Below are 12,844 nucleotides of genomic sequence, written 5' to 3'. Positions count from 1 at the left end.
AGTTGCATTCCCGGCTTTAGTTACACAAACGACCGCGGCCATCTCCGTGACTTCCATTCCAACGCAGTCTCTCTTATCCTTGCGTTTTCCTGATTACATTCGAAGCTGTGATGCCCCGAAGCCCAAGTTTCGCGTGAAAAATTAAATTTCTGATAAATGTTGAAGATTTGACCATGATTTTACAACCGCCTGCCAGTCGTCATCCCTCTTTGAGAACTGCTAGTTACCTTTCAGCTGTTAGAGCTTTGTGACCCTTAGGCTCCTCATGCCATATCTCATAAAATTGTCTAAATGTAAACTTACATGAAAATGTAATAAACCTGGCCAACTTCAGCCGGACATATTGAACAACTGGTAAGCGTCTAAATATAGAATTTGATGTGTCCCGCAGAGACATATAAGATAAATCTCTTTATGAAGTTGTTGAGCTCGTTAGCCGCTGTCTGGTCGTGATCGCAACATATGTGTGCAAATCACTACGAATTAAAGCTCGCCTTTGCTCGCCCGATTGGCCACGAACTGAGAGAGCAATCATAATTCTATTACTGCTTCTAGTAAAGAAGAGTACTTATAGATTTTTTTCGGAAACACAGTCCTCGAAGGTAGTCTTGTTTGGGCCCTTTCTGCATACGGCGTCTGCGCTGCTGCTTAGTCAGACCCGTACTAAACCTTCCACCTTATTTTTGCCAAGACTTTGGCCCCACGGCTGGTCCGTTTCTTCATCAAAAATATCTGTTTGTATTAAGTTTACTTTATTGCACGAAAATAAGTACATAAAAATATACAACGGCGGACTTATCCCTTGTAGGGATATCTATCTTGAGAGAACATGCATACTAGTTAGAAAATTTTGATTTCTTTTCAATTTCGTAAAATAATATCTTCATATTTCGTAGCCAAACAGTAAGTCCTTCCACGAGTCGACCGGTCTCCGGTATTAATATGCTGGTAGATAGCGGCCCCCATAAATAGAAGAAGTGGTCGATATAATGATCCAGCAACACTTGAAGCTATCAATCATGCTTACTGGTCCAAGTTTCACTCTGGTTATTAGATCCAGTAGGAAAACGCAGACAGGTACCATGTTGTTTATTTCATACAACAGTGATTGAATTTTATTGCCTCGTTTTGGAACGCTCGTAATTTATAGAAATCTAGGAGTACGATCTTGTTTACACCGTTACAGATAAAGGTAGGTGGAACAATTATTCTCAAACATAGCTACCAGCGGCACACGAAATGGTGAATGCGACTACGACGAACTGTTGTTAGAATTTTCTTTTTTTCTACAATTCCAACTAATATTATAAATGCGAAAGTAAGTTTTGTTTGTTTGTTACATATTAACGAATTATCTGCTCAACCAATCTTCTTTAATTTTTGCATACCTACATGTACTTTGGACGTAGAAATACATAAGTTACGTTTCATCCCAGAAAAATCACTGCTTCCGTGGGAAATTCACGCGGTGCCGCAGGCAAAAGCTAGTTTTCTTTATATCGTCCTTGCCCCTATCACTAAGGGGGTGCTAAAGTAACTTTGAGAACAGCTGGCAGAAGGCTTGTGGAAAGTATTGGGGTACAGTAAACGACATTATGAAGTATTCCCCGGGTGGCGCGAGCAAACTGTGTACCGTCACGCGATTTGGAGCGAAACAAGGCAACTTGTCTTAGTGCGATAGAGATAACATGAAAATTATAACAAATCGATCAACATGTAAACAATCTTCCCAACACTTATTATTGAGTTTTGTTGAAATTAAATGTTAGTTCGAACCTTTTAAAATAAACAATTTGAATACTTTTTCAAATATCGCTGAAGATATCTGCAAGGCCATCCAAGCGCAGAATAGACTAGAGTGGAAAACTCTAGTAATCGGAGGCCAAGATGAAGAGAGAGAGAATAGGGAAGCTGAGCCAGGAAAGTAAAATTCCCTTTTTCAATATTTCATATACAATTACGCGTCAGAAGCAAATCAATACAAAAAAAAAACTATTTCATCGTTCAAAAAAGACCACCGAAATCTAAAGTAGGTACATTTCCAATCGAGAATCTCATCTGTTAAGTTTTGTATTTCTTTTTTATAAATAGAAACAACTATTGTTACTTTTGATACATATTTCACGGAAGTCTTTCTAAGCCCTTTGTTCAAACAAACAGATCTATCAAGTTACATTACAAACAATGCTTTCAATTGAGTGATAAGAATGCTGAATGCAAATATAGCACCAACAAATTTGCCTGTGGATGTTAAAAATGCACTATTAAACTCGGAAAAATAGGATTTGTTTTACGTTAAATGTTAAAACATTATTATATAGATAAATATATTTAAAGCCAGTCTAAAATCTACCTGAAAAAGTCGTGTTAAAACTTCTGTTTATGTTAGATAAATTATAAAAACATGGGCACGCATTTTATTTTTAATCCATTTTCACTCACACTCATATGCTTACATTATGTGTTGAATGAATGATCATTCACAGATGTTAGCATAATGCAACTGAAAACGGCAGAGGCGGGCGACAGCGCTTGGCAACCGATAAAAATGGTAGAAAATAATTATTCAATCGACGACGCGTCGTGAAAGTACGGTCAATGCATGTGAGGTTACCCTGTATGGATCTTATGCCGCGGTAATAACGGCAGTGATTTTTTAGTAGGATGACGTGATGCCGACTATACAGGAGTCACAGTAAATATTTGTCCGCACAGCAAGTTTTCGTATGGTTCAGCCCAGTGGGCCAATTTGCGGCCAAAATAACTATACCATTCGAAACCGTTTTCATAGGTTGAAAGAAATGTAATTTAAATTTAATTGTGCCTATTAGTAGATATGCCCTAGAGTTACAATTAGCTCAAATAACCGAAATTGAAAAAGGCGAAAGGCGTTTCTATAAGTGGAATAGAATTCAAAATATATTAAATTAAAAAAACTATTAAATTAAAAAAACTTATTATTTTGCATATTGGTTACTTAACTAAATACTTACCAAAGTCTGATAGCAACATATGGTAGGTATTGCCAGTAATAAATAACAAACAAACGTAGGGTAAAAATAGACGTCGGCACGGCGCAGGGGAATGACCGTTGCTTGACACACAACTGGCTCAAGGACTGCGGAGATTAGATACTGTAGGTACGCATAACAAACAACGACAAATTGCAAAATAATTCATGTGTGTGTGACCCGCAGTCATAGGTGAACGACAAACGCGGCAAGGTAGCGCGAGCGACGCGACGTGATACAAATGGACACACAAATGTATTGCTAAATAGAGATTGGTTTGTGTATAATTAGTTAGTAAGAAAATCGATTTTATCATCGATTAATCGCATCATTATTTTGTAGTAAAAAACTACTAATAATAATTTAATTCCTTTTCGTTGTCTTTGAACTGTGGTATCTCTTAACATCTCCTCTTAAATCCTTTGTTTTTTTTACAAAATTTTCATTTTGTTATAAATACATCACGATTGATACCCATAATGTTAGATGGGTTTGCTGTGCTCATCTGAAAGCCTATGTCGTCGCGGCCGTGTGCACTCAAAACATAAACGGTGCATTGCGTCGTGTGGCGTTCAATCCTTCACTTAGGACGCCGCGTGACTTGCATGTTGGGATTGATGGAAACTGCAACAGATTTTTTAATTTATGTTTTCCATCGGCAGACGGTAGATTGGATTGATGTGGTATCAGCAGACAAAGAGAAGGTATGGGAAACGCGAGTCGCACTCAAACAAAATAAGCTTAAGCTCGTCTGTATGAAATGTACAGTGAAAAGCACACCAACTTGCCAAAATGCATTGCAAATTGGGTGTTATTACCACCTCGTAATGTCCATGCATGGTAAAATAATGGTATCATCTTAAAATGAAATGGAATATGTACAAAACATTCTTCATGGAAAATACACTTTGTAAGTGGTATTCTTTCTGACTTCATTATATTTTGGAAGATTTTTTTACAGTTTGTCTACTGTCTCTTGAAACATATTCGTTATATAACGCAGCAGTTATAAAGGTCAATTTACTGTGTACCTGCTGTACAGTACTAAAAATACTTAGCAGACATTACCTTATATTACATACCTATTTTACTTAAAAGAAAAGAATAGCATAACTAAATTTGCACCTGTCAAAACAAAAGATTCCGGGTCCTTGCTTAAGTGAAGTTTTGATATCTAGTTACAATATCCTTGCAACATAAATCTCTAAGACAAGTACCTACAGACGATATTGATCAAAGCTGTCCCGTAAAGCACCCTTAGCGCGATTAAATTACGAAAAAGTTACGTTTATTCGGCAGAGAAGCGTGGCCGGCGCCAACCGTGACAGGGTTTTATCGCGAGAAGTGTCAGCCATGTTTTTACGGCGGCGACAACAAAAGCAAACTTTCACCTTTGCAAGCGTTTGGCAATAAAAATATTTTACTGGTACGGGGTACTGTGGGCAGCGACGCGCTTTGGAGGGTTGGGACAGACGGGAGTGACCGTTTTTCAGGTTTTGTTTTCAACCAGCTACAAATTTATGAGAACTGCGTCGGGTAAAGCAGATTTAGGTGTTTTTGTAGACATTACGAAGTGCGACTTTGCTATTTACATTTCAATATCGAGTCCATTCGCAGTGAGACGCACCTAACCAATCACAATGCGCCATTGTGACGCAACGACAACCACAAGGTAATGTGATTGGTTCTCTGCGTCTCGCATCGAAATGTTTCGATAGTGAGAAAAATGTTATAAAATATGTTCTGTTGAATTTCTAAAACTGGCACTAACCTTTATCTGGTAAGAGTTGACCTTGTGCTTCGGCAGAAGATTGAAGGTAGAAAAGTCCAGTCTTCTTGAAAATATCCCGTTGGCACCTGCTCCGGCCCTGCAACAAATTAACCGATTTTATTTATTGATAAAACGCAAACAAGCTTTGTACACGACCTCGTGTACAAAGCTAAGTATATATGTACCTACATATACTTGATTTGTAAAAAAAAATTCGCGTCCCAAGAAGATCGCGAACAATAAATAAAGAAAATAAATATTTACATGTTATCACAATTTCTTTTTTTTATTTGTTTTTCTTTTCTCTAACTGTTGACACAAAAATAGTAAAAATTTTACATTTGTTAAATTGTAACTTGCCCGCGGCTTTGCCTGCGGCGCTCTGCTCGCGGCTTCCAATTACATATATACTTTGAAAAAAAAAATGTTTAGTTTGCAGAGCGTGAAGATGTAACAAACAAATTTACTTTCGCATTTTTAATATTGGTTGGGATATACCTACTCACTCATATTAACAAATATTTAACTTTAAACATAATATTATTGTAATAGTAATAAGGCTTTATAGGTAAAATAAATATACAAAACATACAATATACGTATTTGTATATATGTGTTGAAATATCCACAAACGAGAAACTATTCGCAAATAGGCACGTCATGAAAGACAAACAGAGCGTTTTTCATTTAAAAAAGTACCTACTTGGATTTTATCAAAGTCTTAAACAAACAGCTCTTTCACAATGTACCAACATTGTACATATAACAATTTATTTTCTGAGTCATCTAATCATGATCACTGTGCACGCTAACCTCAACACCAAGAAAAATTGGCTCATCTTTTCGAATTTCCACTCATCAAAAAACCTGACCCCCTGCCGCGTCTGTCTGTATGAAGGCTATAAACCTTAAAACGATTTTTGTACTGTTCACTAATAGATAATGTGATTCTTAATGTTTAGGTGTACCTTTCATTATTGTTTTGCGCGGGTAAAACCATATTTTGGACCAGTAAGCACGGGTCGATTGACCCTGTGTAAAAGCTTCAACTAAAACAGATACAACCTGCCTGTCTGCGTGATCGTGACAAAGCAGCGTAATGGGATTACGACTCGTTTCAATACCTGCATTACCAGCACGAAATGTCAGAACGATCGTAAAATGAAATACGTAAATTGGATTTTGATTCATTGCTACCCTTGACGAGAATGCCAGACTGGGCAGTCGGCCGGCCGAGTGGCGTCCAACTGGTTAAATGTTCAACGCGAAGATTAATGTAACACTTGTCCCACATTTTTCGTTCCAGAAAAATAATTTCCTTTTTTCCCAACGCTACAATTCAAAGTGCTCAATAAAAATAAAAAAATTAAATAATTTCTACATTCGACAGACAGAGATGAATAGATATAGAGACAGGGTTACAGTGGAGACCATTGTCCAGCAGTAGTACACTATAGGCTAATAAAAAAACCTAAAATGATATCGTTCGATACCAATTTATTATTATGTTATATTTTTATTTTATTTTTCTTTTTATCATGCAACGCGTAAAGACATTAATGTAACCATTCATAATTTCAACATGAACGAACATACAGAAATTATATTCAGGTGAAAATCGTGACAAGCAAATGAAGAACAAAATGGAAAGAAATAAAAAAAAAAATATTTCACGATATAGATAGGTATGAACAGTAAAAAAGTGCTTAGAAAAATCTAGTTAGCGAGATTCTGTCAAGGTCGAGTGTTAAATAACGCGAAAACAAATGACGCATCGCTACTACTGATTTGCACAAAATCCAAATTGCGAATTGGAAATAATGTAGACCTGCATTTTTTTTTAGCCTACATCGACAACCAACAGATACTCGTTTGTATGCAAATTAACCTAAACAATGAGGTCTATACTATTCTACTAGATAATATAAGAATAGAGAGAAGAATCTTCAGATGATATACATACCTACATAGTTTTACAAGCATATAATTTCCATCGAATATTTTTGATTTCATTTTATTCAAGTTTCAAAACAAATGTTTTGGAAAATGGCGTCCAATGTAAATGAACCCTAAGTTGTATTTGCCATTATTTGCCCACACACAAATCTGTGAAAGAGAAAATAAAAACAGTTTCGCAGTGTTTATCCTACAAAAATTATAAATGCGAAAGTGGATGTATGTTTGTAAAATCTACTAGACTAGGATTGTTATGAAATTTGGTAGGTACACGGCTAAAATATAACCTGGAATAACACACACGTTTTATCCCGAAATTCCCGCGGGAGCGTAGCCCGAGAGCGCAGCTACTAATACACATGTACAAGACATGAGTAATCTAGCTTGTATGTATTATAGAAGTCATTGAGGTTGAAGGTGTGGCGAAATAAAAACATGTTGTTCATTGCCAAGGCCAACCGAATTAGATAGGTACCTACGAGCGGCGGATGCGCGGGCTCGACTGTGTCAACATCGGCGTCTGTTTACTTCGTTTATATCGACTATATGTATTTATACATGTGTTTATTACATAATAAAAGTGAAGCTTTTTCTGGTATATAACAATTGAGAGTTTTCTATTAAAATAATGTATATTAACAGGAAATAAAGACGAAAAGGTCAGAAAATATGTTATTAAAAATGTAAATTAAGAATTTGTGAACAAGAATTTCGTATTCGTATGAAACAAGAAAAATAACTATATAAAGTTGTTAAACTTGTTTTGTAACCTGATGAGAATATATTTCCTGATTGCAAAATTTTGCATTTTTACAGAATAATGATATTATTTAACCTCATAGCAAAGTTAATTTGAATTTTAATTACAATATTACAACTAATTTTAGTTGATAGAGATAATATGAAATTAAAATACTACTACTTAACAACTATTTTGGAATTTATATATATAGGTATGTACCTACTTAATTAAATAAAAAACATGCACGCGCGTGCGCCCGTAAAGTTCTAATTTTTGAAGCAACGGAAGTGCGGCTGACTTATGTAGGTAACCTTGGCCGGTTGAACAATGGGTTATTTTAAATTCACCAACAAAAAGTTCACAACACTGCCCCAATTAAGTGACATAACCACTCACTTGTAACATAAATTACGATAAAAATAATCTCGCAATTTATCTTTTCATCGTAGGTAGGTATTTGTTAAGTTTATAATTCACGCCGCATGGTTTGTTTACAAACGATAACGATGAAAATACTGGCTGTTAATTCCACTTTTATGAATTAAAAAAAATCACAAAATTTTGTATAAACACAATTGTTTTTAAAATAAGAACAAATAGGTATGTTTATTATACATAGCTTTAATACAAGGAGTATTTTTTGATAATAATAAAAAAAAATTACCTATTTCATTTCATAAATAAAACATAGAACTTCATTTGTGGATAGGCATATATACCTAGGTGCATTCATATTCTTTGTATGTATTTTCCAGAAGATTCATAAAATAATCTTGGTAGGTACAAGTAGGTACCTACTTAAATAAAAAAATAATACCACGCATTCTTGACTCGTATTATCTTGTCTCGTATAGAGCTTGTTTACAATACAAACACTGTTCGTTTTAAATAGCGATGCAATATGGCGGACTTGGCCTTGGCACTTGAATAAAAATAACATGTTTTTGTCGAGTTGATTTTTATATCAGAGAATTTATCAGTGCGGGCGTGCGTTTTGAGTGCATACATACGTATGTACCTCTACTAACTACTTATGTATATTTAAATTGATTTATTTTGTAGCAGAAGTACCTATGTAAGATAAATTTAATAAAATAAAACGGCCTAGCTACTTTTAAAAGAAAAAAAATCAACCATCTTTAGTATAATTTTAATTTGAATAACTGGCAGTTAAACTTATTGGATTAGATGTATTAAAAAAAAAAACCAGAAATTTAAAAAATATATATAATGTAATTTTCCAAGTTGACAGACAAAAATCCAGACAACGATTCCAACATGCACAGTAGCTATCGACTTAGTACGCGAAACTGAACATCTATTGTAAATTGAAAGCAGAAACCGAGCTGAACCGGTATCAGACTTTCTCATTGATGAGCTTTCGGCCCACGCCAGACCGGCTGGACCCTTGCAACAGATTAAATATATGACCATGTGGCGGGAAACTGATTTGTTTGCCATTTTAATATACAATCCCAATCCCAACTAATATAAATGCGAAAGTAAGTTTGTTACCTCTTCATGCGTTCTACTCAACCATAAATATTTTACTCAATCATAATTATGGAGAAGAATTCATTCCCGAAAAAACTAGTATTATGGGATATGCGAAACACCTGTATTCTATTATAGGTGGCGCTAAATGCTAATAAAATACTTTGCAAATAAAACACTAGATGGCGACACTTTTAAATGCGCTATGGATATTTTGTTTCAACTAATAGCGGATAGCCCATTTTAATACGAAGAAGAAACTGTTCCCGAGGGCATTTAAGCAGGCGAAGCCGCGGGTAAACAGCCGGTATTGTATATTTTTTTTATATTTCCGGTAAAAAATAAAAAATAAATAAATAAGGAATTTTAATAAAAACAAAGCAACACAATGCATTCAAGGTGACTTTGTCAAATGCATGAAAGTCATGCAAGTTTCTAGGCTATATTACCATACAAACAATCGTATGTCCGAAACTTGATGGACTGTGTGCACTCAAATAAATTAGTAACTAAACATGAAAATGTTTGCATTGTAAATATGTAGGTAGTGTTTCTGTCAATACAATAATGAATTGGCTAAGCACAGGAAGGTTAGGTCAAAGGCAAAAATTGACGTAGATACCCAGGCAGGTTTCAAGATTTATGCCACATTCGCCTGGCATAACAAACGCAAAACACTACCTATTTCACATTTTTTATTTTTACAAGCGTAAATTTAGTTTCTCCTGTCCCGATGTTTGCTTGTCTTGCTTTTTTTTAAGATTTTTATTTATATATAGTTAAGATTTGATTACATCTCAACTAAGTAAAAATAAAAAACTTGTGATGCACTGTATGTGTATTACAAGTTATTTTTATTATTTTCAGGCAGGCTAGTGGGTTCTCGCGGTTACGTCATAATAATCATACTAATTTAATTAACAAAATACTAATTTGAAGCAAAACACTATAAAATGTAAATCGCTGCAAATGCGCGATCGTAATCGTAGTTTGTTATTGCGACTCTAAATAGCACAGACAGTAGGTTGCCATGTTAATTGGATTTAAACTTGCAATTTACACACAGCAAATAAGTTCTAGGATCATATTCAAGAGTAAAAACATATATATGAAAAAACGAATATATTAGACAATAAGTTACCACTTGTAACATGTATTGTAATCATCAAAGGTAGGTATTTTTAAGTGCAATAATAAACTTTAAATAAACAAATGCAAAATATCCTAAAAATATGCAAGAGGCCTCATTGCTAACCCGGAAAACGTAGCAAACAGAGTGCGAACGAGACAGCTACAAATCTAATGCATTATAACACCGTGCGATGTAAACAACAAAGACCTTGGCCTCGAAGATTGGGCCCCGCCAAATTCGATAATCGCGCCACCGCACCACGCCGCGCCCGCACCGCCACCGCCGCCGCCGGCAACTATTGCGCACGATTTTTGGCATAAAATGAACGCGAGCTAACCAAGTCACCACAAAAAATTAAGATACCAAACATATAACGAAGACTTTCTTTTTGAAATTCCCATCGCTTAGAAAATACCGATAAATAAATTTTGTTTCCAATTCACGACGGTTTATGTGATGTCAATGGGCAAATTAGTAATATGGCCGTGAAAACTTTTACACGGGCTTTTTCTGTACACAATTTAATTTGTGAGCGACACGTAATCTTTCGTAATAGGTATTCGCTGCAAAAAACATGCAAAAAAATATATCTACCAGTTACCTATATCAATTTCATAATAATTCAGATATGCTTTTGTTGTTTTAGTGCAGTTTCAAATACTTTTTGCTGATAAGTGAGGATCGGGGATCGTTACGAATTTCCGAATGTTATGTTTATCATTCAATTGTAACATAGGTACCTAATGTCTCTCTGTTCTTTAGAAGCAAAAGTCAAATCAACAACGCACAAAGGTCAATTGAAAAATTGTTATAAATAGAGGCAGGCGAAACAAACGAGTAATAAAAATAATTAGGCAATTAGATCAATTGAGAGCGGGGGCGTGGCGGGCGAAGACAGGCTATCTCCATTGTATGTAAAGTAAAATGATCGTGCTCAGTCGGCCGTTACCAGAGCCGAGATATTTTTTAATGTCAGTCTACCAACATTACTTATGTAGATGAATTTTTGTTACTCGAAATAGACGACTGGGCCACTGGACGAACGTTGACGAATTTTAATACTAACACGCTACTTGAAATTTTGTATATTTAATTGTGGTAACCTCCGAAACTACCTAAACGATTTCAAGAATTCTTTCACCATTAGAAAGGTACATTGTCCAAGATTACTATAGGCTATGTTTTATTTCAAAATTCCCACGGGAGCGAAGCCCCGGGCAACATCTATTAAATGTATAAACACATGAGGATATGCACAAATGATGAGTCATCAGAAACACTTTGTCGTTTTCACTTTATGGTGCGTAACTAATGTGCTGATTGTGAGGTACACCTCACCAAACCTGATTTTTTACAATTGTACATTGTACATTTTTAGTATTGTTATAAAAAGTAACACTTGTTAAAACAATACATACAAGAAGCAATTGTCTTCAGATTTACTATTTACTGTATTCGTACTTACACTTACCTACACAGAAATATAGAGGCTTGATATGATAATCTCTAAATTTACAAACAACCCATATCAGTATAATATTTATATCAATACATTATATATTATACTAATGTGTTAATTTTTATTTTATTTAGAAGTTAGTAATAAATACTAATGACTGCGCGATTAATAACTCCATAAATTACCTAGATTTTTTTATAATACAAATAATATATTAATAAAACTGTGTATATTAATAAACCAGTTTGTTTTTTTTGCACAATCATATGTTCAAAACCATCTAGTTCTCAATTTAATAGGTCTGTTTTTAGACTTTAATGGGTTCGTTCATTTTGTATTATTTCAATTGTCAAAAAGCAGCATGAAAATCGTTTGCAGTTTAATCAAATAAAACTATTTTTATTTCAAAAAATCCTTCCCTTTCTTTACTTTCAACTTGTTCATTTACTTCCGCATATAAACAGAAATATTTATTTTTTATTGGTAAAAAATATGATAATGTCAAGAACAAATTGGCGCATTTTGCTAAACCGTAATTTATATCATTCTGTTTATTATAAACTAAAAACTAGTCACGATTTTAGTGTGGTTATTACGTGAGTGAAGGTTTTTTACTTGAAGTTTTTTGTTTCTAGTAGATAATGGCCTAGTAATTGTAGGTTTTGAATATAATAGATTAAAATATTTTTTAGCTTTGACTAGCAGCTGTCGTCTTAATTTTCTACAACAGAACTTAAATATTATGTTTAAATTACAAACGATAATTGATTATCGTTCAACGTAATTACATAACGCGTAAATACATTCGCAATACATATAAATTATATTGAAATTTAAGTTGACAATCGAATAAAACTCTTTCTTTCAAACAGAAAACAAGTTAATTTTCTTCATTGGATTCAATAAAAAATATTATATTAAATCTAACAAAATTAAACACCTTGATTTTTTAAATCTAGTTATATATAGATGAAAGTCAGAATTCAGTGATGCGAGGCTCCGTATAAATTTCTTATGTTCACATATTATAGAGGTATAGTATAATGAATGATTATTATTGTCGTTGAGTCGAGGAATACGACAAACAGACAACAATGTCTTCGTTGACACCGGCAGTAATTGTTAGTGCACAACAAATATAAAACGCTATTTTATGACACGCCAAGACGTCAGTCACGGCAACCCGACACTTATATAATACTGCAACGCTGCACAACTGCATTCTTCATTGTATTTCACATTCAAATTTTGTGAAAGTTTTATTATTACACACGTCTGC

The 12,844-nt window shown here is 34.4% G+C and overlaps 1 protein-coding gene across 1 annotated transcript in view; it reads right to left on the bottom strand.

The window, feature by feature from the left end:
- heca (headcase) overlaps nt 1–12,844 on the bottom strand; it is a 57,266-nt gene that overhangs the window by 33,434 nt on the left and 10,988 nt on the right. The window contains exon 2 of the mRNA XM_053756286.2: nt 4,783–4,879. Within this exon, the coding sequence (XP_053612261.1) occupies nt 4,783–4,879 (97 nt within the window). The remainder of the gene's footprint in view (nt 1–4,782; nt 4,880–12,844) is intronic.

This window comes from Plodia interpunctella, chromosome 16 (genome assembly GCF_027563975.2).
Source record: "Plodia interpunctella isolate USDA-ARS_2022_Savannah chromosome 16, ilPloInte3.2, whole genome shotgun sequence".
NCBI lineage: Eukaryota > Metazoa > Arthropoda > Insecta > Lepidoptera > Pyralidae > Plodia > Plodia interpunctella.
The sequence above is the reverse complement of the archived record's forward strand: the minus strand, read 5'-3'. Positions and strand labels throughout refer to the sequence as shown.